General features: G+C 39.4%; 1 protein-coding gene across 1 annotated transcript in view; it reads right to left on the bottom strand.

The window, feature by feature from the left end:
* KAT6A (lysine acetyltransferase 6A) overlaps positions 1 to 24,679 on the bottom strand; it is a 30,616-nt gene extending 5,937 nt beyond the window's left edge. Inside the window, exons 1-15 of the mRNA XM_054294361.1 lie at positions 24,591 to 24,679; positions 22,778 to 22,820; positions 21,906 to 22,676; positions 11,031 to 11,139; positions 10,423 to 10,538; positions 10,100 to 10,181; positions 9,229 to 9,364; positions 8,130 to 8,443; positions 6,929 to 7,047; positions 5,953 to 6,068; positions 4,943 to 5,084; positions 4,382 to 4,543; positions 3,403 to 3,496; positions 1,830 to 2,061; positions 511 to 721 (exon numbers count right to left, since the gene is read on the bottom strand). Coding sequence (XP_054150336.1) covers positions 511 to 721; positions 1,830 to 2,061; positions 3,403 to 3,496; positions 4,382 to 4,543; positions 4,943 to 5,084; positions 5,953 to 6,068; positions 6,929 to 7,047; positions 8,130 to 8,443; positions 9,229 to 9,364; positions 10,100 to 10,181; positions 10,423 to 10,538; positions 11,031 to 11,139; positions 21,906 to 22,508 — 2,436 coding nt within the window. The 5' untranslated portion in view covers positions 22,509 to 22,676; positions 22,778 to 22,820; positions 24,591 to 24,679. The remainder of the gene's footprint in view (positions 1 to 510; positions 722 to 1,829; positions 2,062 to 3,402; positions 3,497 to 4,381; positions 4,544 to 4,942; positions 5,085 to 5,952; positions 6,069 to 6,928; positions 7,048 to 8,129; positions 8,444 to 9,228; positions 9,365 to 10,099; positions 10,182 to 10,422; positions 10,539 to 11,030; positions 11,140 to 21,905; positions 22,677 to 22,777; positions 22,821 to 24,590) is intronic.
* Between the last annotated feature and the right edge of the window lie 639 nt (positions 24,680 to 25,318).

Below are 25,318 nucleotides of genomic sequence, written 5' to 3'. Positions count from 1 at the left end.
GATTTGACCTTTAAAAGATTCATGTAGTGCTAATTGCTACTCCTTTCCTCAGAGGTGATAATTTACCTCACTTAGCTTCCCAACAAGCCACTTCAGTGCTGTGTCAGAATGCTGACTTCACCTTGCTACACTCAAACACAATATTTATGCCATTTTCAAGAAAAAAGTGAGAAAAAAACTTGAAGCTACTTTTCCATTAAAATGCACCATTAGTTTAATGTAAATACAGTAACAGCAGATAATTTGCCTCTCAGTATTCTACTCAGTGCTCACCACCTGATGCAAGAGTGCAACCCCTTCAAAGATTGCTCTCTAAACTATGCCTTGATGCTTTCTTGAGTTTTATTTTCTAATCTGAAACCATAAAGATATATAAACTGACCATGACTGCACTGCTTTTTATGATTAAGACAAATGCCCAAGCATCACATTTGAAATTTTCCTAGCACTGCCTCCAAAAGCATTAAGTATAAACCACATGCCACACAGAAATAAGAGATTCACTCTTACACTGGTCTCTGGATCCTTTTCTTTCTGCTTTTGCTGCTCTTCATTTTCCCCATCCTCTGTTTCCTCTTCTTCATCTTCAGAGACAACTGAGTTGGAAACGATGACCGGTGTCCAACGCAGACACTCTGCATCCACATCGATGGGTCGGACGTTGGTTCTGAGCTTTGCCATGTGCTCCTGGATGAGCTTCTCACGACGAATGATCACAAATCTGAACAGCAAGAACAACGCTCTGATCAATAACACGTGACACACTGTGCATGTTACCATGTGAAACAGATATATCACAGAAAATATATTTCTCTCAATCGCTGCAAGTAACTTCAGAGAGAACAGAAACTCATTAAAATGGTAAAATTTGGAGTACCAGTACCATCTACCTACCAGAGAAAGTATTTCACAACTAAGAGAATGTTAAAATTAATTCTAACTACCAGAGAAAGTATCTCAGGGAATGTCAAAATTCCTTCCATTTCTTCTTAATGAGTGAAGTCATCCTTCCATGGCTAACATTCAGCTGCAGAGTATCATTTTTATTTTGGACAAAGGGTGTATCATTTGGGGAATGAGAAATATAAGGTGAAAGCCACTGAAGAGAAATAAAAGAACTGCTCAAGAAAAGTTGCAGTCCCACTACCATAGCACATTTTAAGGGTCTGAGAGAAATATCACAGGTTAAAGGTATACTGGGAGGTGAGAACATAAAACTATTTTCAAGTTTTCCAAATAAGTTTCAACACAATAGAATACAACCCCACTCACCAAACTGGTATGGTCTGGAACAAGACTAATTCCCAGTATTTCACCTGATTTGTCGGCTGAGCAAGCAGGCTAGCTCTATTCAATATCAACACTCCTCATCTCTCCCAGTGATCTGTCCCACTCCTCAAACATTCCATGTCAATCCACACAGTTTATGGCATTTTTGAGACACAGGGAAAAGGAGGAAACCAACTGTCTGAAATTAAGGAGCAGATCTGCCTCTACAGAAGGGAAGTTGCTGTTCTTTGCTGTATTTGTGAGTGCATTAGACTGATTTGGCTGAGGGATGCAAGAAAACATGACCAAGAAACCAACTTCCTCTCTCTCACAGCAGCAAATCACTCTAAATTCCACATCTGCAGTGCTGCACACTTGGACATCTGAACCAGCTTTGCCACTGAATGATTCCTGCATTGCACATGAGTACCATAATATTTGGACACTGAAATCTTTAGTAAAACCAAGTTTATTAGATGTGACTTGTCTTCAAACACCATTAAATTCCAATGAAATACACCTGGAGGTATTTGGGGTTACAGTGGGACTGCTGTACTCACTGATCACTCCGGAAGTCGAGCATTCGTAGGTGATGCAGGGTGGAAGTGATGTCTTGAGGGCAGATTCCAGTCAGCTTACTCAACTTCTTGATGCTTAATTGCTTGTCACGTTGGTGATAAAGGCACTCCAGAATGACACTTTTCCAATAAGCCATGTATGACAGGCGCCCCAGGTCTGACAGGGGCTTCTCTGGGGATCCTGCCTGACCCTCACGCTTTGACAGCAAATAGCCTAAAAGACACAGAAGAGAAAAAATTCAAAATATTAGCTTCTGTTTCCACCCTTACTTCTACAAAGTCCTCATAAAATACCTTAGTGTTTCCTACAAGGTGTAGATGACATCTTCACATTTGAAATGTTGTCAGCTCTGCCTCCAAAAGCATTAAGTATAAACGACATGCCACACAGAAATAAAAGATTCACTCTTTTATTTGAATTAATTTTATTATTAATATCTGAAGGATATTTCGAGTTGTTGGGCCAATTTTTTATTTTCTTGTTTAAACTCCTGTTATTCAGTGATGGAATTAAGACATTTCTGAACTCTGACTGTAGGTAATGCCACGAGATGGCAGCAGGTGTCTACCTAGAAATTACACCAAGTCTTAAGCACAACTGTAATTTCCCAAAGCAATTTTGGAAATGACAGAGGAAAAACACACTCTTAAAACTAATATGAGTAATAATTTTCTTGAAAATTCTCTACTGTCAAACTTCAGGACCATGCTGGAGAGTACCAAGCTCTATTTGCAGAGATTTTATTAATTTAAGACTGTGATACATTGCACAGGTTCAATAAAGGCCAAGGTTTATATTCTACCCAGAAAGAAGACGACAAATGAAAAGTGCCTTCTCACTGCTGCTCTACCATAACCTGCATTTGTTCATTTCTCAAGATACATCCTTGAGTTCTTCTCCTTCACCAGTATTTTCAGGAGAACAAAAACTTAGCTACAAAAGACATTATTCTGATGTAATTCTACCAGTAGAGTTTTCCTCTGAACTCCAAAATTTTAATGCCCACAATGAGGGCTGTATTAAATTGTCCTAGGCATAATAAACAATGTATAATCACAGGGGAAGCTTCCCATGAAATTACAGAGATCCACACACAAATCTCAGAATTATTATTCAGAGTTTATGTATATCTGGTTTTATTGCTCTCAAAATGAAAATTAAAATGTAAGACAGTTTTGCTTAAGACATTTATTCACCTAATCAAGCTGCTGAAGATTTCCATAGACCATGCACTCTTACAGCTGGATTTCTGTACAAGGATCTACATGCCCAACACAAATTTCTGCTATAAAAATCACTATATTGCCACATGCCTTTAGCTTCTACCTTAAGCTGCTTACACAGAAATCACTGGAATTAAGGGGAAAATGATCAATTTGTCTTTAGAACCAAAGTTCCAACAAAAAGAGTAAATGGTGAAGTTCAGATAATTTTGTGAGCTTTAGAAGCCTTTGTCCTGAGATGTGTTTTATCTTGAAAAATATCTGCTTCTACTGTTAAGTCCTTTAAAACATGAAAAGACAGACTGAAAAAAGTAAAGAAAAAGTTCCTTACTGAAGTCAATTAGGAACCTGCCATAGCCCTTACGCTGGTATTGTGGAAGAATCATGATGCAGGAAACATTGTACTTCTGTTGGCAGTGTTTTTCCTGTTGGAAAAAAAACCCATCATATTAAAATAACAGATCTGTAAGAAATAGTGTGAGTTCCTCTGTAAGAGTGCCTAAGTAGTTCTATATCAAAAACTGAGACAGGAAGTCACAGTCACATTTCTTAGGAATGATAAAGCCAAGGAAAGACTTTGAAGAGATAAAATTAAAGCTCTACCATCATTTCAGATGGAAGCAGAAAGAATGAAAATTTGACATAATCTTTTGCTTAGCTACTATACAGTAAAGAACATGGGCTGCAGAAAAGGTAAATTCTAAGAATAAATCTGAAGGCAGCTAAGCTCATTGCAGAAGACTGAAATATTCCAGTGATTCTTTAAATGTTACAAGTATAAAATATCAAAATCTAGTCTCATATCTGCTGTTCTGAATACTAAAGAAAAAGCTTCAAATAAAACTAGTTTAAAATAATTAAGGATAAAAACCTTAAGAAAAGTTCTATCTGAAATCTTGGCCCTGTTCCCTCAAAAAAAAAAAAAAAGGTTCATATAATTGCAAAGTTGCCAAACTTGTTTGGAAAACAATGTATGTATAGAACAAAAGGTGAGATAAACAGAATTACCAAGCAGTTCTATCTCACAAACAGTACTGCACAATCTCCACCAGGAGCAGGAAGTAATTTGAAAAGTTTTTTTTAGCCACTAAGCTGCAGTACAAGTTCCTCAGCAAGTATTTGCTATTCCATATTACAGGAAATTTGGGTTTACTAAGTGGTGGTCTCTGAAATAAATAAAACCTGGTTACAACAGATGTCTGTACCTGTATTACATAATTTATTCTATAAAATGCAAGAGGCTAAATTACAATTAAAGAATCAAAGCAGCACTGCTCAACAGATCAAACAATTCCCACCCAAATACTTACCTTGGAAAAGTAGCCAACAAGGTGACAGCCCTTAACATCATTCTGTGTCAGCACATAGAAAAGAAATGGCTCCACATCATAATAGAGAGTCTTGTGATCCAGGAAGAGTTTAGCTAGCAAGCACAAATTCTGGCAGTAGATAGTGCTGACATTGCCATCAACCTTAGAGACAGGAGGAAAATTTGCTGTTATTTAAGGACAGGCTTCACACAAATATTCCTGTACATCTGAAATGTCCTAACGTGAGAGAAGACTTCTCAGTCACAGGCGGCATCTCAAAGGAATTAAAACTTCCACAGAACAGAGGCTGTGACCAAGCCACTGTTACACTCAATAGATTAAAATTAATTTTTGTAGAATAAAACCCCCAGAGTTTTACAAAGTGAGTCTTATTCTGTGATGAACAATCTATACACAAGGTCAGTTCCTACTGGCTCTTTGCTTGTTCTTCACTCCTGGAAACTCAGGAGTTTCAATGTTTCAAGGCTGAAGATGTTTAGCACTATGAAAAATTCATCACAGGATTAGGTGTTGAGGATCCAGCTTCATTTTCTACCTTACCTCAAAGACTGATATATTATTTTTTCTGTAAATTTCATTGGCTGGAGGATGAAACCACCCACATTTCTTCATATGCTGTTGGAGAATAGTTCTGCTTTTCATGTATTTTAGACAGAATTCACAAAGGTACAACTTCGGTAGCCTGTAAGCAAAAATAAAGAAAAAACAGAGACTGAAACAGAGATTTTGTATAAATTTCCTCACTCCTGCTGACACAGAGCTTGATGAAAACAAACCCAATATACACTCACCTTGTGTGTGTGCTAATGAGGGCAAAACCACATTACCATAAAAGTCATGACACTTATTCTGTCACAAATACATATTTAATAATGCCTTTAATGCCCTGCATAATTACATTTACATTATTAAGTTATGCCAGAAGAAATGCATTAAAATCCTAGGAACAAAACCAGTAACCCCTCCCAGTTTGGCACTAATGGTGCCAGGATGGATGAGATAAATTGTTCTAAATAGGAATTTATCTCCTTCTTCTTCTCATTGTCACAGACACATCCCAGCTGTCTGTAAATACCCTTGAGTGAGGGTCACATCACCACCCACCCATTTGCTTTTCATGAATTTCCAAGTGAAAGACTTTTAAGATTAAATAAATTAAACTGTTTTAGATACTACACTGACATGAACAAGTGGAATTCAAGTATCTCAAAATTCTTGTGCTTTAATTCCATTTATACACTGTAGCTTCAGCAGGAATGTCTGTACAGCTGGAATAATTCCTCATGACAGACCTCATGGCAAAATAAAGAGTTTCACTTAATTTTCTTCCTCTAGCTATAGCCCTTACAAGTCATTCCTCATTCTGAATAAAGTTCAGAGATTGCAGTTTAAACAATTTGCAAAGTTTTCAAGCAAAAGAACACCAAACAACTATATGTGCAGCACAGCAAGGAAATATTTCAGACACCAAAATGCAGGAACCACCAGATTTCTATGCCTGGAGTAAAGCTTTGCCATAAAGACTGAAGAACAAAAAAGAAGAATCTTACCTTGAGTATTCCTGGGGATATGGGGAGGAGTACCAGGTCTGGATTTCGTATTTGCCAAATTCTATAACAGAAGGGCAGCGGACTTGTGGATCAGGAGGCCCAGTCACCCCTACTTTCTATGCAAGGGGAAAAAAACCCTTGTTTTTTTCATGAATTTCCAAGTGAAAGACTTTTATGATTAAATAAATGAAAACATTTTTATCTAGACAGTCCATCCTGGTTAAAACTCACTGGTAATTAGGAAGATGCAGATGCTGACATTAAAAACCAGTAGCAGTCACACTTCAAGCAACCATTTGATTCATAAAAACAAATAATTAATAAACATTATCATGCCATGTATCTCCATTACCATTCACAACGTTGCATGTCATACTTTTAAATACAAATTAATAGAAATGAAGTTTAATACAATCTTTTTTGAGTCTTGTCATTTTCTTACTTGTTATTTCAATAGTGAAGAACAGAAACATAAATTGCTTCTGAGGTTAAAAACTAGAATATGAAAGTATTTAACATCACACATTGGTGTTTTCCCAGCTCTGAGACTAGATGGACTACTGTGAATGGAGCAGCTACCAACCAACATTCAGGATTCAACAACCTCCTCATCATCACAAGTGCTAAATAATCAAAGAAAAACCTCACCTTTTTAGAAGAAAAAAATAGAAAATACAGTATTTATTTTAGTATTTACTTACAACTTTTATTTTCCCTGTCCCTCTGATAGTAACTGTATATTTCATAGCAACTAAAAATAAGGATGCTCTTCCAAATGCTCTTCTTTAAAGGAAAACAAATGCTTTCTCAACTCATCAAGATTTTATCTCAAAAGACTGTCACTCACAGAATGACAGAAATCCAAGTATTATAATATTACAATATAAATCACCTGGACTGCAGTTACTAACAAATGAGAACACTTCATGCAGGAGGTCAGCAACAAATGTGAAGAGCAGTGAAAATTTCATTTTACCTGCAGTGCTTGCTCCTGAATATCTCGAAACAACTCCATGTCCTTTTCATTCAAGACATCCTGGCCTCCAAAAAAACGCTCCTCAGTTTCTTGTTTTCCATCCCAGCCATCCTGATTGTCTGGAAATGAAAGAGAAAATTGTCTTCACACACATTGACAAAAAAGTATTTGCTTTTAGTGCACCTGGCTGCATTCACACACTGGGCCAGGGTTTTTGATGGGATTTTCTGTTCAGATTTGGGCTCACAAAGGAAGAAGGTTCTAGATTTGGGACCATGTAAGTAGTACTGTCCTACATTTAAGCAGGTCCAAATGTCACCACCTAGATATTCACAGTACCATGAAGGGATTAATGGTTTGCCACTACGCCTGTTTTTCACAAACAAGGATCACAACTATTTAAAACCAAAACAAAACCAAACAAACCTAAACAAAAAACCCAACAAAACCCTCCAGACACTTCACCTCACTCCCAAAGCATTAAGCACATTGCTGTTCTTCCAGCACTAGCCAGGTTAATGCAGGTAACTAATCTAAAGCTTAAATATGGTATTTTATTGTGGAATATTTCCCAATGCCTGCTTAGGAACAATTCAGGACCATCCAACAATGGACCATCCAATTCTGGATAGAGAAATTAAATAAAGGTCCAGGCACAGATAATATCTTAAGCTAGAAAAGCAAAAAACAACCCAAGGAAAGCAGAACTGCATTCCAAAGGGAAAGGACAGTTTTCAGCAAGAAGATGCCAAGCTTCACAACAGGCTCCTCTATGGCTGAGAAAATGAGGGAACATTTGCACACATCCATAGATTGGAAACTCCTGGGTCTGTCAGACTGGTTTTAGTTATCTATTTTCCATTTCACACTTCTATCTTGCTGCTGTTAATTTTTATGAACCACTGCCTATGTTATTTTCTTTCAAATGTGACATTATTCAGCCCATTTCCTAGGCTGTCTGCAAATGCCTCCTCACCAATGGGCATTTTACCTCACTGGAATCATTTTGTAACCTTGCCATCACATACAAAGAGGCTAAGATCTCTAAGATCACTTCCTTTTTCCAGCTCATATTTTACCTCAATGCACCAAAGGTAAATGCAATCCAGTGTTAACTTTCAGCTCAAACTTTCCAGCTTCAGTTCAACACCCTAGCCTTGGTATACAGGATACTTACATTGGCAGGGTGAAAAATCTTTACCTGTGGGCCACTCTGAAGTGCTGGATTTCCTGGCACCCTTTTTCCTGATCCTGTACTGCTGAGAATAATCAACCACTTCTCCTCGAGCTTTTCGTCCATCGGGGGAAGGAGTGAAGAATTTAGTAAGGCCATCTATAAGCCCTTTGGTTTTCTTGTTAAACTTCAAGGTGTTGCTGCCATCTCTGCAGAAGTCCAGGACATCTGTCTGTTCCAGGAATGCTCCTTCTGATGGCGCTGACTGGTTGGACAGAGCCATTTTACGCTTCCGACCCCGACCGGGACCGGCGCGAACTTTGCTGAAAGGACCTTTTGATCTAAAGGATAAAAAAGGGGAAAAATAAAGTCAAAATATATGGAAAGGTGGCCTATCATCTTCTCTATTTATTTATCAACCTCACAGAACATGAGCTGAACAATTTAATAATATGGGAGTCATTAAGAGTCTGTGTACCAGGATTTAAACATCTCAGGAGAAGGTGCTGTACTATTTTTCTTTACACTGAACATTATGTCAAAATAATTTGGGTATAAACAATAGATTTTCACCAAATTTAACACATTAGATTTTAAAATCAGTAAACAGAATAAAAAATTGCACAGCATGCTTCAATTTATACAGTCTTTAAACATTTACACTTGTCATTTGCCATAGTTTTCGTACGGATAGGAAATTGTTGCAAAAATTCCACAGAAAGTTAAAACACAAAGGATTTGCCTATTGTCTAAGAGCCTACACCACTGATGGTCACCTTAGCTGAAAACAGCATTGCCCTCCAAGCAGCTGTAATTTAAAACTCTAAAACTTTAAAACTCTATTGAAATGGAAGCCATCCAGCAAAAGAGATTACATGAACAGCAAAATTTGTCTATGACTATAAGGAATAGTTCAAAAAGAAATAGGAAATTACTACAAAGAGTAAAAAATCTTGGCCAAAAGAAGCACTAAGGTTACTTCTAGTCTTTCACAGCCCTTTTCAGAAAATGTGTCATGAACAGCTCTTTATTGTGAAAGAAAACTTCTCACAAAGTAGAATAGAGACTTTAGAAATACCACCATCCTACAGAATTTCACATCTTACTTTTCCTTGCAGAGACTTACGTTGTGTTTTGATTCTTTAACCTGTTTTTGGGACGTCCTATTGGGTTAGCATAGCGCCTTTTGATCTGTGCCGCCTTCTTCTGTAGAAGTTTTCTTCCTTTCTTCCGTGGTCGACATATTTGACATATCCACATACCTGTAAGACACAAGTCTCCATCACTGAATGCAAAAGTGATCTATAGAGGAGAAAAGGGAGAAATTCAGTCCACAGGCATTCTGAGATTAAGGGTAGGAACAGCACCAAAGGCACTGATTATCATTTATATGTGTAAGAAGAATTATGGGTGTGCTTCAACAATCTAAACTCAAGCTCTGTTAATATTCCCCAGCTCCCAAAGAGTTGCAAACACAAAGAAAGTCTCCTTAATTGGCAGTACATTATCAGAAAATCATAATTAAATGGTTAATTATCCCATTATCTGCTTATAATTATACTTCTCCCAGCTATCTTATATACAGAAGTTTTCTTCTAACTGCCAAGGAAGAATCTTCCATGGATAATCTGACTGGAAAGAGAAGTTCATTTATCCAGAATATTCTACTGTCCAAATGGATATCACTTCAAAAACACAGGAGCCATCTCTTTCTTTTGTACAAGGGTATTCAAGCTGATCATCTTGATCTGCAGGGATCACTTCTATTCCTTCAAACCTTGAGAATTATTTTTTCAAAATCCTTCACAGAGAGCAAGGTACAGGAAACAGGAAATAGTGAAAAAATCTGGATGTGAAGTTCTAATACCTGAAAGGTAATTCCACACAAAAATAAGCTAAATGTAGCTAAAAGAGGACCAAATAAGAGGAAGCACTGCCTGCCTACTCATCTCTTCCAACACCATCTTAAATTATGATTTTCACCACAAAGTCCTCACCTTTTGGCATCCTGGTAAGAGGAGGATCACAGCATTCCATGTGAAAGCCACGGTCACAGGAGTCACAAAATAGCATGTTATCCTGTTGGAGACATAATCTCTCTCAATATGTGCATCAGCATCAAGCCCTCCATTAATCTACTACTACTTCAGGGAACAGGCACAGAGTTTTCAACTACAATTCAAGGTATTTCACAGGTCTCAGAAAGAGTAAAATGAAAGTTGCAGATGTTTGCCTCTAATATAATTTTATTGTGTAGTTTAACATAACAGCTACAAAAACTGGTATCCACTTTACTGAATCCATACTTCACTGTACTCACAGCATTTTTTCCTTGGTCTCTACAGGAACTGCAGGTTTTGCACTCGATGCATTGCCACCGCAAGGCTTTCACTCGCACGGTCAGCTCTGGAGAGAACTTCAAACAGGACGGATGACCTGGAGAGAAAAGAGAAAATATTACTGCTAAAATCACTATAGATAGCTCATGTAGAGACCACTTAATCAATCAGCAGAATTTTGGCTATCCAGATACTCCTATTTTTAGGTGTTTCTATTCTTACCTACTTATAACACAAATCTAGATAGCAAACAGTAAGCCCACACACAAAAAGAACCTAAAGATAATTCTTCACAACTGAATTGAGAAACATGGTGAAACCAGTTTTCATTGCCATATTAAAAACTTCCAGGAGCCAAATGAGTTATTTGTGTTAGGTTAACTTAGCTGCCTCCTCTTTGGAAGCCTAAGATTCAGCTGAATTATACCTGTATTGTACGCCATAGAAACATGTTCCTCACATGGCAGGAGTGACTACACCAGATTTTTTATCTTAAATAGCAAAATTCTTACTAGATGCACACTCTCTCTATGCATTTTTCTGTCTCAAGGAAGGGGTAAAACCAGCAGGCCTGTGAATGGTCACCTACCACTGTTGCCACAGTCAGCACAAGAGATGAGCTCCTCAGGTTTCTTCTCCCGATTTTGCTCCTTTGTACCAAGGCAGAAACTGCAAATTGGGATTGGTTCAGCAACCGGCTGGGAGGAAAACAGAGAGAGCACTGGGTAACTCAAGGGAGCAAAATGAAATACAGAAAATGGCACAGACATTTATAAATCACATAAATATGATGTCATACACATCATGTCTCAAAGATTTTATCTGGTTTTCACATTCAATACAGCACTAACAGAACAGAAGTTAGTACTCCAAAGTACAAAACTGTGCAACTGTTAACACTGTTATGAAAAACTAAAATAAAATCTTCCTGCAGAAAATTGTTCTTTTTCCGTTCATGACTGCACTCAGGTGCCTCCAGCCAGTATCAGATTTACTGGGGGAAAACCCTTGTGTATGGGTCAAACCCTTGTGTATGGGGAAATCAGTGCTTCCATCTCTTTGGAATCAAGATTTCAGGAATTACTTTTACCTTCTACCTTCTGAAAGGAAAGCTCTAACACTCATGCAATTTTTTCAGGGGAAAAATAAAATTATTTCATATATCTTTTCCAGGAGCAATTGATTTCATCAAAGAGAGTTTTATAGACAGGCAACAGCCTAAGATAGTAGTTTTTTTATAGTCAGTATTTGTGCATACTCTGTTCATCCCCACAGTTTTTCAAGTTTGCATGCCCACATGTAACACTGCTTAGGTTTGGAAGAACCAGATCAAAGATCGTCCTTCACAGCTGCTTCCAGGCAGTATCAGATTTACTGGGGGAAAAACCCCTGTGTGTGAGTCAAACCCTTGTGTGTGAGTCAAACCCTTGTGTATGGGTCAAACCCTTGTGTATGGGTCAAACCCTTGTGCATGGGTCAATCAGTGCTTCCATTTCTTGCAATCAAGATTTCAGGAATTACTTTTACCTTCTAGCTTTGGAAAGCAAAGCTCTAACACTCATGCAGTTTTTCAGGGGAAAAATAAAATTATTTCACGTATTGTTCACAGGAAGTGCATGAGCAATTTATTTCATCAAAGAGAGTTCTATAGACAGTCAATAGCCTGAGACAGTAGTTCTTTTTTTAGTCAGTATTTGTGCATACTCTGTTCATCCCCAGTTCTTCAAGTTTGGATGCCCACATGTAACAATCTCTAGGTTTGGAAGAACCAGATCAAAGATCGTCCTTCACAGCTGCTACCAGCCAGTATTAGGGTTACTGGGGGAAAAACCCATGTGCATGGAGGGTCAATCAGTGCTTCCATCTCTTTGGAATCAAGATTTCAGGAATTAGTATTACCTTCTACCTTTGGAAAGGAAAGCTCTAACACTCAAGCAATTTTTCAGGGGAAAAATAAAATTATTTCATGTATCCTCTCCATGAAGTGCATGAGCAGTTTATTTCATCAAAGAGAGTTTTGTAGACAGTCAATAGCCTAAAATAGTTCTTTTCTGTTTCAGCCAGTATTTGTGCATACTCTGTTCATCCCCACAGTTTTTCAAGTTTGGATGCCCACATGTAACACTGTCTAGGTTTGGAAGAACCAGATCAAAATCCTCCTTTACACCTTCAATGTTTCCTGTGTTTACCACCCTGGCAAGCTGCAAGCAAACACTTTACCACAATTAAAAAAACCCCCAAACATCTACAGTTCAGGGGAAGGCTCTACTAAAATTCAGAATGTTTTAGATTAATTAATTAAATTAGAACAATTTTGAACGTGGAGATCAGGCCACTCTTCCAAAGCTTCTGTGTTATGCTAAGGATGGAGAGATTTCTCTGCTGCCGTGTTTGCTCAGCAAAGAACATCCTGGCAAGTGAAAAATGCAAGCACACAATGAAAGATCAGTGAAAACAAGACTGCAAACAGGCAGCTCAGTTTCATACTGCACATTTTTGGCACACATTCAACTCCTTCTGCTGTTTTGCTTGCAAGCACATCTATCTGTGTGATGTCACCAGAATCAGGGAGGGAGGGAGCCAGAACAAATTGGACTGACAGAGTCTTACAGCCTGCCAGCCTCTCTGCACACGCTGTTACTATACAAAGGGTTCCAGAAACCAAATGTGCCTTAAGATTCTCAGATTCTCTGTGTGATCTCCTAAAGGAGAAGTGCTTAAGGAAAAATGTGTGTGTAGTGATTTTACAGTCTCAATTTTGGTGAACCTAATCTGCTTTGTAGTCTTCTTAATTTAGGAAAAGCCTCAAAACTCACAATCCAATCTGCAGCCACAATGCCACAATTGCCAGAAGTATCAGGGAAGGTTATTCAACAATTTCCAATTGACATTTTGTGAAGTTTTTACCACGTGCATATCTGACAGTAAGACAATTCCTTTAGTTTGAAGTCAGCCCCAGATACCATTCACATGATTTTTTTGCATTGTTTTCCAATCATCAATAATCACTGCAGAAAATTCAGCCTCTCTGCACATGTTGTTACTTTACAAAGGGGTTCCAGAAACCAAATGTGCCTTCAAGATTCTCAGACTGATCTCCTAAAGGCAATACAGAGAAGTGCTTAAGGAAAAATGTGTGTGTAGTGATTTTACAATCTCAATTTTGGTGAACCCAATCTGCATTGTAGTCTTCTTAATTTAGGAAAAGCCTCAAAACTCACAATCCAATCTGCAGCCACAATGCCACAATTGCCAGAAGTATCAGGGAAGGTTATTCAACAATTTCCAGTTGACATTTTGTGAAGTTTTTACCATGTGCATATCTGACAGTAAGACAATTCCTTTAGTTTGAAGTCAGCCCCAGATACCATTCATATGATTTTTTGCATTGATTTCCAGCTATCAATAATCACTGCAGAAAATTCAGCCTCTCTGCACATGTTGTTACTTTACAAAGGGTTCCAGAAACCAAATGTGCCTTAAGATTCTCAGATTCTCTGTGTGATCTCCTAAAGGAGAAGTGCTTAAGGAAAAATGAGTGTGTAGTGATTTTACCATCTCATTTTTGGCGAACCAATCTGCTTTGTAGTCTTAATTCAGGAAAAGTGAGGTTAAAACTCACAATCCAATCTGCAGCCACAATGTCACAATTGCCAGAAGTATCAGGGAAGGTTATTCAACAATTTCCAGTTAACATTCTGTGCAGTTTTTACCATGTGCATATCTGATAGTGAGATAATTCCTTTAGTATGAATGTCAGCCCCAGATACCATTCACATGATTTTTTGCATTGATTTCCAGGTATCAATAATCACTGCAGAAAATTCAGCCAATGTTAAATTGTTAAATAACCTTGCCAGTAATGTTAAATCACTTTATTTCACAAATGTTTTAATACCACCTGAGGCTCACTAGATACCAGAACTATCTCTGTCCCATCTTCACACATATAATTCTGGTAGTTATTGTGGTTGGAATAAAGTTTAAATCAGCATAAAAGAAACACAAACACTCACACCAAGTTTTGTTTTTTGGCTTCACTCTTTAAGATGCCCTGAATGTGAGCCCCCAGAAGCAATGGTAGATGGTTTCTGAGAATTCACACTAAATAATGCTTTTTGTGTGTGTTTTTAAGCAAGTGACAAATCATTACTCCTCATTTCAAACAGCCCATTCTGTTGCAAAGGTTTTCCTCAAAAGCTGTAGCTCCTGGCAAGAGCAGATGAACCAGAAAAGAGGGAAAGTACAACTTACACCACAGGGAAAAAAATGATTTTAAACATGAGGAAACGTGTTTCAGTGAGCACAGCATCACAAAGCCTGGATTCCATCCCTTTGGATCAGTGCTGGAGAGAAAAATGCTTCAGTTCCATAAAATCAAAACCAACGAATTTCATAGTGGCAAAGTAATTTTACAATAAACTTCATATTGGCAAAGTAATTTTACAAATTGTGCAGGCTTTTTTGCTGTATATAGAGAAAACTGCAGAATTTAAATACTATTAAATAATATCAGCTTGTAGCAGCAATGGTTGGTAGCTAACCCTTCTTCTATAGAAGTTACCAAATCACAACTCTTAATAGAGACTGTAGAGTGAAGAAAAACAATAAAGGAACTGAGAATAAAAAGAAATCCCTTAAAATCCTGTTTTTACTCAAGAAAACAATGCTAAATATATTTTAATACACCGAAGAAAAGCTATTACCATAACACAAACCTTTATGTGTAAATGGATATTGTCTCCAATTCACTTGTAAGGAAGAAGTGTGTTTATATGGCAGAATGATGGCCTAAAACATGAGATTGCATTAAAAGAAATGTAAGAGTAATTTAAATAGAAAAATTAAAGAATATTTAAAATAAATGCTGCTGTTTGAAGGACTAATACAACTCTGAGAAAATGTGAAATGCTGCCACAAGAGTAGAGTCAAGTGCAAAGGCCAATAGCTTGGATATGAATATATAATATTAATTATACACTGGCTGAATTTTCTGCAGTGATATTGATAATTGGAAATCAATGCAAAAAATCATGTGAATGGTATCTGGGGCTGACTTCAAACTAAAGAAATGATCTCACTATCAGATACGCACATGGTAAAAACTGCACAGAATGTCATTGGAAATGCTTGGACAGTCAGTTGTTAAATAACCTTCCCAGAACTAACAAGTTCTCTAATCAGAGGATTAAAACCACTCAAGATTTGTTGGTCACCATCAGAATCACATGCCAAGAGTTCCTGACTGCAAACTCAGGGCACTGAGAGAGGAGAGGCTCAGATTTCCTTCTCTGCACCATAAAGAAACTCCCTTCACTTGACACTGATTCAGGAGTTCAAATTACTGAAGTTTTCTTTACCCAAAGTTATGTCCTGTGAGCTCTCACCTACAGCTTCATAATTTTTGAGAAAATCTAGGATGCTGTCTTGGGAGTCACAGATTATGATATTACTCTATTTTAGATGAAAAGATATTTCTAAGAAGTCACAGATTTCCACAGGTGCAAAAGAAAAACACACCACTGGAATCAAGAGCAAGCTGAAATCTTAATTCTTCTCACTGTGCAAAAAACCTTGCATTTACAATTCTCAGATGGTCACAAAAAATAAGGAACTTCAACAGTGACTTTGATTTCTAGAAATAACAGTAAGTTATATATAATAATAAGAAATAATAAGAAGTTACTTTGGGGATGAGATTTTTGTTGAAACCTCAGTGATGTCTGTGCCTAAAGGTAATTATTCTATCTTTAAATACTTTACACTGCTTTACTTCAAGGTTAGCAGCATCCCTGAAAGAATGGAAAATACTTCAGTTAGAAAATGTAAATAAGTATTTAACAGAATGCAGGGCCCCCATAAATGTGATATCAGAGGACACAAAAGGAGCTGTCAGTGAGTGTTTCATGAACATTAAAGATTTCTACCTGATTCAGGGCTGCTACTTGTGGTTTACTCAGGACACCCACACAAGCTCAACCCTGACACCAAATCCTACTCAGGTTTTTAAACTTAACCACCTTGAGCACAAAATGGAGAGAACACTGTTAAAAAGATTTCCTCCACAGCAGCACCCATTGCCACAGACAATTAACATCTGATATCTTCCCAGAGTGACAAACTTCACCTCTAAATGATCATAATTATCATTATCATAACATCCATTGTCCATGGCAAAAGTATTTAGGATTTCTTTAGATTTGCAAAATTACTCCAAGCTACTTCACCTGTTCACTGATTGAGTGAATAAAGTTCCAAGTCATTTTTTAACCCTTGTGTTTCCAGAGTGACACAGTGTACAGATGGAGGCCATCTGTTATCAACAACAAGGTTTTTTCAGACAGAACTACAGAATTCTCTGCTCAGAAGCAGCTGGGAGAGAGAGAATCCTGATCCTCCTCCAGCTGAGAGCCTGAGCAGTGCCCTTGGAGAGATGGGTGAGCTCTCCATGTGTAATTACATTTATGTACTCCACCCCACATAAATCAACCCAAAAATAACCTCTTTACAGTAATTGGGCAGTTGTTTCATTTAAGACATGGAATTAACAATTACTGACTTTACAGTAATTGGGCAGTTGTTTCATTTAAGACATGGAATTAACAATTACTAACTAAAACAGGCACAATATAGAAATAGTTATTGCATGGTTAAAGGCCTTCTAAACAATTATGATGCCCTCATATAGGAAGTTTCTAGAAAGATACAAAAAGTTTGGATTCAGGTGAGTTTATGAGTGCAGTTGTTTCATTAAAGACAAGGAATTAACAATTACTGACTTTACAGTAATTGGGCAGTTGTTTCATTAAAGACAAGGAATTAACAATTACTAACTTAAACAGGCACAATATAGAAATAATTATTGCATGCTTAAAGGCCTTCTAAACAATTATGATGCCCTCATATAGGAAGTTTCTAAAAAGATACAAAAAGTTTGGATTCAGGTGAGTTTATGAGTGCAGTTGTTTCATTAAAGACATGGAATTAACAATTACTGACTTTACAGTAACTGGGCAGTTGTTTCATTAAAGACAAGGAATTAACAATTTCTAACTAAAACAGGCACAATATAGAAATAATTATTGCATGCTTAAAGGCCTTCTAAACAATTATGATGCCCTCATATAGGAAGTTTCTAGAAAGATACAAAAAGTTTGGATTCATGTGAGTTTATGAGCGCACACTGGGATGTAGAACTACTATTGGGAGGAAGGAAGGCCTGCATGTAAAATAGTTCACAGTTAAACTGATTTATAAGCACCAAAATATATAAATAGCAACACAAAACTAGCAAATAGACAAATACACACACCAAAAAGAACATGCCAAACAGCAGCACAGAGAATCTGATTTAAATATTACTCCTACTTTTCAGCCACAGAAGTTTCTCTCATTTTTTTTCAGGAAGTATTTGCTGAATTTTGGTTTAAACTCTCACCTGTACTGCAGGATAATACAAAGATCTTGACTGCTGTCAGTTTAAACTGACATAAAAGACAGTTTCAAGGACAGTGTAAATGGATATCAAATATACCACCTGTATTTTCCTTCTAACTGAGGAATAAACAGTCCTGCTGTTGTCCTGAGATCAAATTTCAGATGCTCTGGGAACTTGTAACACATAGAGCAATTATTTCCATTTCTCCTTCAGTTAGCTGATATGTCATTGCTGTTTTTTTTTAAATAATAATGATTTTACAAAGATTCTTTCTGTAATAAGTGTCAAAAAAGCAGAGCAAGATATTTTTAAGGCATCAATCCTTAAGACCTGCAACTTACTACAGCTTAAGTTCCTCATGATGGTGTAGCAGGAAAGAGCTCCTTGCTCTTCAACAATATTAAATACTGTGTTGTAGCAGTCTCTCCAAGTAATTATTGCATTCTAGTAATATTATATTAACTATTGAACATTGTCCTGGTTTGGCTGAGATGCTGTTAATTCTCCTCCTAGGAGCTGTGTGTTGTAGGATGAGAATACTTTGAATTTCTAACTTACTGATGTTTCAGTTGTTGCCAAGCAGGGTTGACACCAAAATTAAGGATTTTTTAGCTTCTCACCCCACTGCAATGAGCAGGACAGGATGCTGGGGTGGGACACAGCTGACCTAGCCCATCCAAAGGCTAATACCCTAATCCATATTTTGTCACGCTCAGCACAAAAACTGAGGAGAAGCTGTCAGGCCATCAATTGGCAGGTGGGAGGTTGAAATTTTTTGTTCATGTTATTCCCAAGGTTTTTCCAAGAATCAAGGGAAACCTTGTCACAATATTCCCAAAGAATTTGCACCAAGTATTTTCCATTAAAGAGAAAAACTCCCTCAGCACTCTCAAGAACCCACTAAATCAAGAAAATCACTACAGTGCAATTTATGTCATCTCCACCTGCAGAAACTGGCTGAGATTTAACAGAAAGCAGCAGAATGGAGATCACTGCACTGTCTGCATGGAAATAAAACAACCAGGAACAACACAAAACTAAAAAATAAACTGTGAAAAATCCTGGAGAACAGGAACTTTGAGCCACCACCGATGTGCCAATCCATTCATGCTGGCAGAACCTACAAGTTTTAACATTTTATCTTCAAAATCACTTCAGACTGCTATGAAACTGTGCCTGAGTTACCCAGCACAGAGATGGCACATGAAGAGCTGACACCTAGAATTAAACACAGAGAGACACAAAAATTCTGAAGAATTTACTGAAAGAATACCTTGAAAATTTTCTATTTTTCCAGGGGGACAAAAAACAAATCCCAGACTAAATTCAGTAGTCAAGGGAAACACTGTCACAATATTCCCAAAGAATTTGCACCAAGTATATTCCATTAAAGAGAAAAACTCCCTCAGCACTCTCAAGAACCCACTAAATCAAGAAAATCACTACAGTACAATTTATGTCATCTCCACCTGCAGAAACTGGCTGAGATTTAACAGAAAGCAGCAGAGTGAAGGCCACTGCACTGTCTGCATGGAAATAAAACAACCAGGAACAACACAAAACTAAAAAATAAACTGTGAAAAATCCTGGAGAACAGGAACTTTGAGCCACCACCGATGTGCCAATCCATTCATGCTGGCAGAACCTACAAGTTTTAACATTTTATCTTCAAAATCACTTCAGACTGCTATGAAACTGTGCCTGAGTTACCCAGCACAGAGATGGCACATGAAGAGCAGACACCGAGGGTTAAACACACAGAGACACAAAAATTCTGAAGAATTTACTGAAAGAATACCTTGAAAATTTTCTATTTTTCCAGGGGGACAAAAAACAAATCCCAGACTAAATTCAGTATTTATAGCAGCTCACACTACCACTCACCACTGTGATTTGGAACATTTTAAGACCAGCACAGGGAAGAATTAATCTCAAAGAATATCAAGCTGCTCCTGAGTTTCAAAGACTGAGTAGGCTGAGAAACACACTGTGTTAATAACAACATGTACAGCCACTATTATCCACTGTTACCAACACTCTCAACTCATGTGCCAGGTTTGTTTATATTCAATTTTCATAACATTTTACACCTCTACTGATTTTATTATGGATAAAGTTGGGGACTTACTTCCAATATTTCTTCTGAAATATTTGACAATATTTAACTTTGACAAGTTCAGTTCTGTAAAGCTCCCACAGTTAAACCAGAACTTCAGAGCAACTTTACTGGTGATAAAGCAGCTGTGTAGATTTTATTTTCTTTATGAAGGAGACTCTTACAGCAGTTTTAAATCTTGAAATCCTGATAGATCATTAAAGCATCTCTCAGCAGAGTGAAGCTGACTTCAAAAATCATGAGCAGGACACACCCAAAGAATTCATCCCTGAACAGGATATTTATAACAACCAAAACTGTCCCATTCTGCTGAAAAATGTATTTTTTAGGATAAAAAAAAGAATAATTTTCACATTCTAGGTGTCCTGGAGACAAGTAGCACCAATATGTGAACCACTGGCAAATTGATGTTCATTAAACAAAGCCAAGCTTCTGTTCTACTCTGCACTGACAGTAACAGAAAGAATAAAAAGATTCTGACTGGGTATGAATTTCACTCCAACACCTTCAACCTGAGGTTAGAGGGGTGATCAATGACCTTAGGAATGCAGAAGTGTGGCAGAAAGGAGGGGAAAACCACAAAAAAATAAGAGAAAGCAACAGAAAAATTATGTTTTTTATAAAGAACATATATTTCAAATGGGGGAGAGAGGAGGGAGCAGAGAGTACAGAAATCCCTGAGTGCCCCACCAGGATCTCCATAGATCACAGAATGGTTTGGATGGGCAGGAACCTCAAAAATCACCCAGTTCCAACCTTGAAACCTTCCATAGACCAGGTTTTTCCTATTTCACAACAAAGAGGTTTTAACAGAAAGTTCTTTGCCCATTATGAAGAAATCCTCTAAGACAGCATTAGGTGGCACTTGCTAATCAGCCCCTCACTGCATTACCTGAGCTCAACAGAAAGAAGAAACAGCAGGCAAATAAAAATGTGGAAGTAAAAGATCAGCTCAAGTTTGTGTTGCAAATCCATCTCACCTTCCAGACAGGAGAATTACTGCCTGTGTTTTGCTGGCACACCTGCAGCAAACCTGTTACCAAACCTTCAGCTCCACTGCACAGAAGCATTGTGAATTTCCCAGAGTAGTGTAAATATTGTAAATTGGAAATTTCCCACAATAGTGTGAATACTGCAAATTGGAAATTTCCCACAGTACTGTCAATATTGTAAATTGTAAATTTCCCATAGTACTGTAAATATTGCAAATTGCAATTTCTCACAGTACTGTAAATATTGCAAATTGTAAATTTCCCACAATAGTGTAAATATTGCAAATTGTAAATTTCCCACATTACTGGAAATATTGCAAATTGTAAATTTCCCACATTACTGGAAATATTGCAAATTGCAATTTCCCACAGTACTGTAAATATTGCAAATTGGAAATTTCCCACAATAGTGTAAATATTGCAAATTGTAAATTTCCCACATTACTGGAAATATTGTAAATTGCAATTTCCCACAGTACTGTAAATATTGCAAATTGGAAATTTCCCATAGTATTGTGAATATTGCAAATTGCAAATTTCCCATAATAGTGTAAATATTGTAAATTGCAATTTCCCACAGTACTGTAAATACTGCAAATTGGAAATTTCCCATAGTATTGTGAATATTGTAAATTGGAAATTTCCCACACTAATGTAAATATTGTAAATTGCAATTTCCCACAGTACTGCAAATTGTAAATTCCCCACAGCAGCCCATCTGCAATTTTCTGATCCAAACTACAAATCACAGTCCATTTCCTCTCATGTTTAGAAAACTGGCTACAATGGGATCCTGAATACCCAGTAATAACTTCAAACACACCAGATTCAAGATGAAATCAGAACTTCAAACTGCAGCTCTGTATTGACACATTGCATCGACCGCAAGAAAACAACCCAACAAAAACTCTTTCTTACCTTGTCCTTTTCATGGGGAAGGAGACACACTGGAGGGAGACAGGAAAGAGACTCAAAGCTCTCCTTGCCATCAGCATTAGTGGTTGCTTTAGTGTTGAGTTGGTACAGAGGTCCATCCTTAAGGAGCCTGCCATGGCCAACAGCACGTTTGACAGCTAATCGCAATTGCTGGTGAAAAATGGAGGCAGCACTGCCCCCAAACAACGCAGCCACATCCTTCTGACCCTTCAGAAAGCGCTCAATGTTCTTCAGGGATGAGCCACTGGACTCGGCCAAGCCCTCGATTGCCCGTTTGATGAGTTTATTCCAGTCCACGTTTGGTTTGCCATCCAACTTGCCATGGTTGCGAGGCTTGGGAAGTGCTATCCTGCCAGGATTATCAGGATCCTTGTAGGAGTTGAGACCCTTGTTGGAGACTTTTAAAATAGTTCCATCTTTAACGCTCAACTCCAACTGCTCCAGAACAGTTTTGCGGTCCAAACCGTGCGAAGATGACACCGCATTGCAAATCCTCTCCTCTGAAGGTCGCTGTTTTTGCTTCTTTACCTTTTTGATTGCCTCCAAAATCCACTCTGTGTACAGGGGGTTGGCGAGTTTCACCATGGTGAAGGGTTCTGTATATCCATAGAGTCGTTATCCCTTATCCTGGTGCTGAAGGAGCTTCAAATGATGAGAAAACAGATCCTCGAAGGATGGGAACCACCTAACCATAGCATACACGTTTGCTGTTCTGAATTAATCCTCCTTTCTCAAACATTCTTTGTTTTCACACTGAAAAGAAGAAAAGAAAACAATTAGAAACTTCCATACTCTTTCAAATAAATCCCATAACAGCTTTACAGAAATATATGAAGATTTCAGCATTATCTCACCTGAGCTTCTGGTCTCACAACCAAAAGAGCTCTAATGTTAGGCCTGGAAGAAAACAAGAGAGACATTTTAAAAAAACAGTTTTGAAGAAAAGAAAAAAAAGTAGCCGACAACATTAATTTGTTAAACACACAGCAGAGTTTTAAGCCACTACATTTCTGAAATAATGAATACTTCAGATTTTATCTTCACTATTAATAAAAGCATAATTTACCACTAAAATTATCCAATACAACCTAGAGAAAAGTGTCCTTTCCATTTTGATCTATTAGTCTATCACTGCTGAGCACAACATAAATTAATATTTGGGGGGAAAAAAAGAAAACCACAGCAAACACCTTAAAAGAGCAGCAGCTTTCTTAATTTTTACACATGGAAGATACTGCCTGAAACTTTGACAGAAAATAGGAATAACCAAGCAAACTTGAATAGGAATAACTTGAGCAAACAGCAAGAAACTTTCAGAGCACTTTCAGGAGTGCAATCTCATCTGTGAAGAAAAGCTATGACAGTTGTTCCATAAAGGAAAAAAGTGAAGAAACGCAGGTGGAGATTGCAATTAAATGCTCTGCTTTTAGAGGGCACAGAAAAAATACAACATAATTTTCAGTATTGATGAGGCCCATTGAAAACACCTGAGGACAAAGTAACAGGTGACCATAGACAGCATAAAAGGAATGCCTGTGGCACTGCTAATTAATGATGCTGGTGAAAGGGTGTGAGGCTCTACCTTAGAGCCTTTAGTTAGTTATCTTAAAAAGAGCTTTTTCTGGGTGTGATAACTGTTGTGCTGAAGTTCTACTTCAAGAGTACACTAACCAAGAATGATCTGCAGTGTTTATCACAAGAAATAATGATTTTCTACAAGGGAACTTTTAGACAAGAGCCAAGCTGACAACACAGTTATCGTGTTCTGCTTTCTAGTAAGTACCGAAGAATTTATCAACACACGGAACACGTTTGCATACAGACATCAGACTCAACAGCAGAACTCCACATGGCCAGCACTGGAAACACTCTGAACGACTGCTTAAAGCAGAAAAGATGCACTGAGTTCTTTAATTCTGCGGACAACGAAGCGCGGTCCTCGCCACCTGCCCTGCTCGCAGAACGGAGATGCGCTCCCGCCCAGCCCCTGCATCCCGAGCCCCGGAGGATTCCGTGCCGTGTCCCCAGCCCGGCTCCGCGCGTTATGCAACCGTCCGGCCAGGCCGGGGCGACACCGGGACGGTCCCAGCGCCGGTGGGTCACGGGCTCGCCGGGCTCTGGGTGACAAGCGACCCCTGCACCTGCTACCGCCCGTCCCCATCCCTACCGCGGGTAGTCCCGCGCCAGGCGCCCCAAGCAGCGCACTGCCTCAGCACGGAGCCCCGCACCGGGGAACTGGGAAAAGCGGGGCGCAGGCCGCGGCAGCCGGCCGGGCCCCACGCAGCTCTCCGTCCTCCCGGGCACGGGCAGCGCGGCCCGGCCGGCTCCTCGCACGGCTACGGCCAGGCCCGCGCCCGCCTCAGCCGCGCTCTCCCGCGCCAGACACTGATCGGAGCTCAGCTCGCGGAGCCCCGTCCGCCTCGCCCGCCTCGGCCGCGCCGCGCCGCGGCCGCCACCTCCCCGAGGCGTGGGCCTGGCGAGCGCCGCGGGAGCGGACGGCGGGGCCGGGCCTGGCGCAGAGCGGCGGCGGGGCCGGAACAGGCCGCGAGCCTGGAGCGCCCAACTGGGCCTTCCCCTTCCCCAGGCCACGGAGCTCGCCAACCGCCTGTCCCCGACTTCCTCGGCATCAGCCGGCCGAGGCGGCGCGGCTCCGCCGGCGTTACTTACCGAGGGCCGCGAGCGCCGGGTCCCGGGAGGTGAAGGCCGGACGGCAGCGAAGCCCGAAACTGACACGGCGGCCATCTTGGGCCCGGCGCGCTGCGGCGGGGGGCGGGGGGGCGCGAGGTGGAACAGCCCGCGGGGGGAGGGGGGTGCCGAGGCCACGGAACAGCGCGGCGGGGCGCGGGCGGCCGCCAGGGGGCGCTGCGGGGCCGCGGCTGCGCCGCTGAGGGCGGGAGAGGCGGGGCCAGGCCGGGAGCGCGCGGGGCGGGGCGTGAGGGGAGCGGGGGAGGCGGGGCCAGGCCGGGAGCGCGCGGGGCAGGGCGGGGCGTGAGGGGAGCGGCCCGGCCGTGAGGTGACGTGAGGCGAGGCGGATCGCACCGTTTAAAAGATTTGTCCGCTGTGAAAAATGCGTATTTTATGATTGGCTTTTCAGCAAATATTAAAATTAATGTTACATGTGTTGTGTTAGACAGTAATGCTGTGTTAATTCTCTTAAGTAGTGTGGTAAATATGGTTTTAGGTTGTAACAAAATGTTAAAATAGAAACTATGCTCTGTAGGATGCTTTTTTTTCTAAAGAAAGGACTCGCACTGAGATAGCAGTTACAGGACACCTAAATCTTTCAGAGAAAGAGAATTTATTGCTCCGTTATCAGGAGAAACGACCTTCTTCCCACCTTGCTCAGCCATGAAGACACTGTTAGGATTAAAAGGAAGAAATTGACATTGACCAGA

This window comes from Melozone crissalis, unplaced genomic scaffold, assembly GCF_028551555.1.
Source record: "Melozone crissalis strain CALT ecotype California unplaced genomic scaffold, PUWL_Pcris_2 ptg000247l_1, whole genome shotgun sequence".
Taxonomy (NCBI): domain Eukaryota; kingdom Metazoa; phylum Chordata; class Aves; order Passeriformes; family Passerellidae; genus Melozone; species Melozone crissalis.
This window is presented reverse-complemented; position numbering and strand designations above follow the sequence as displayed.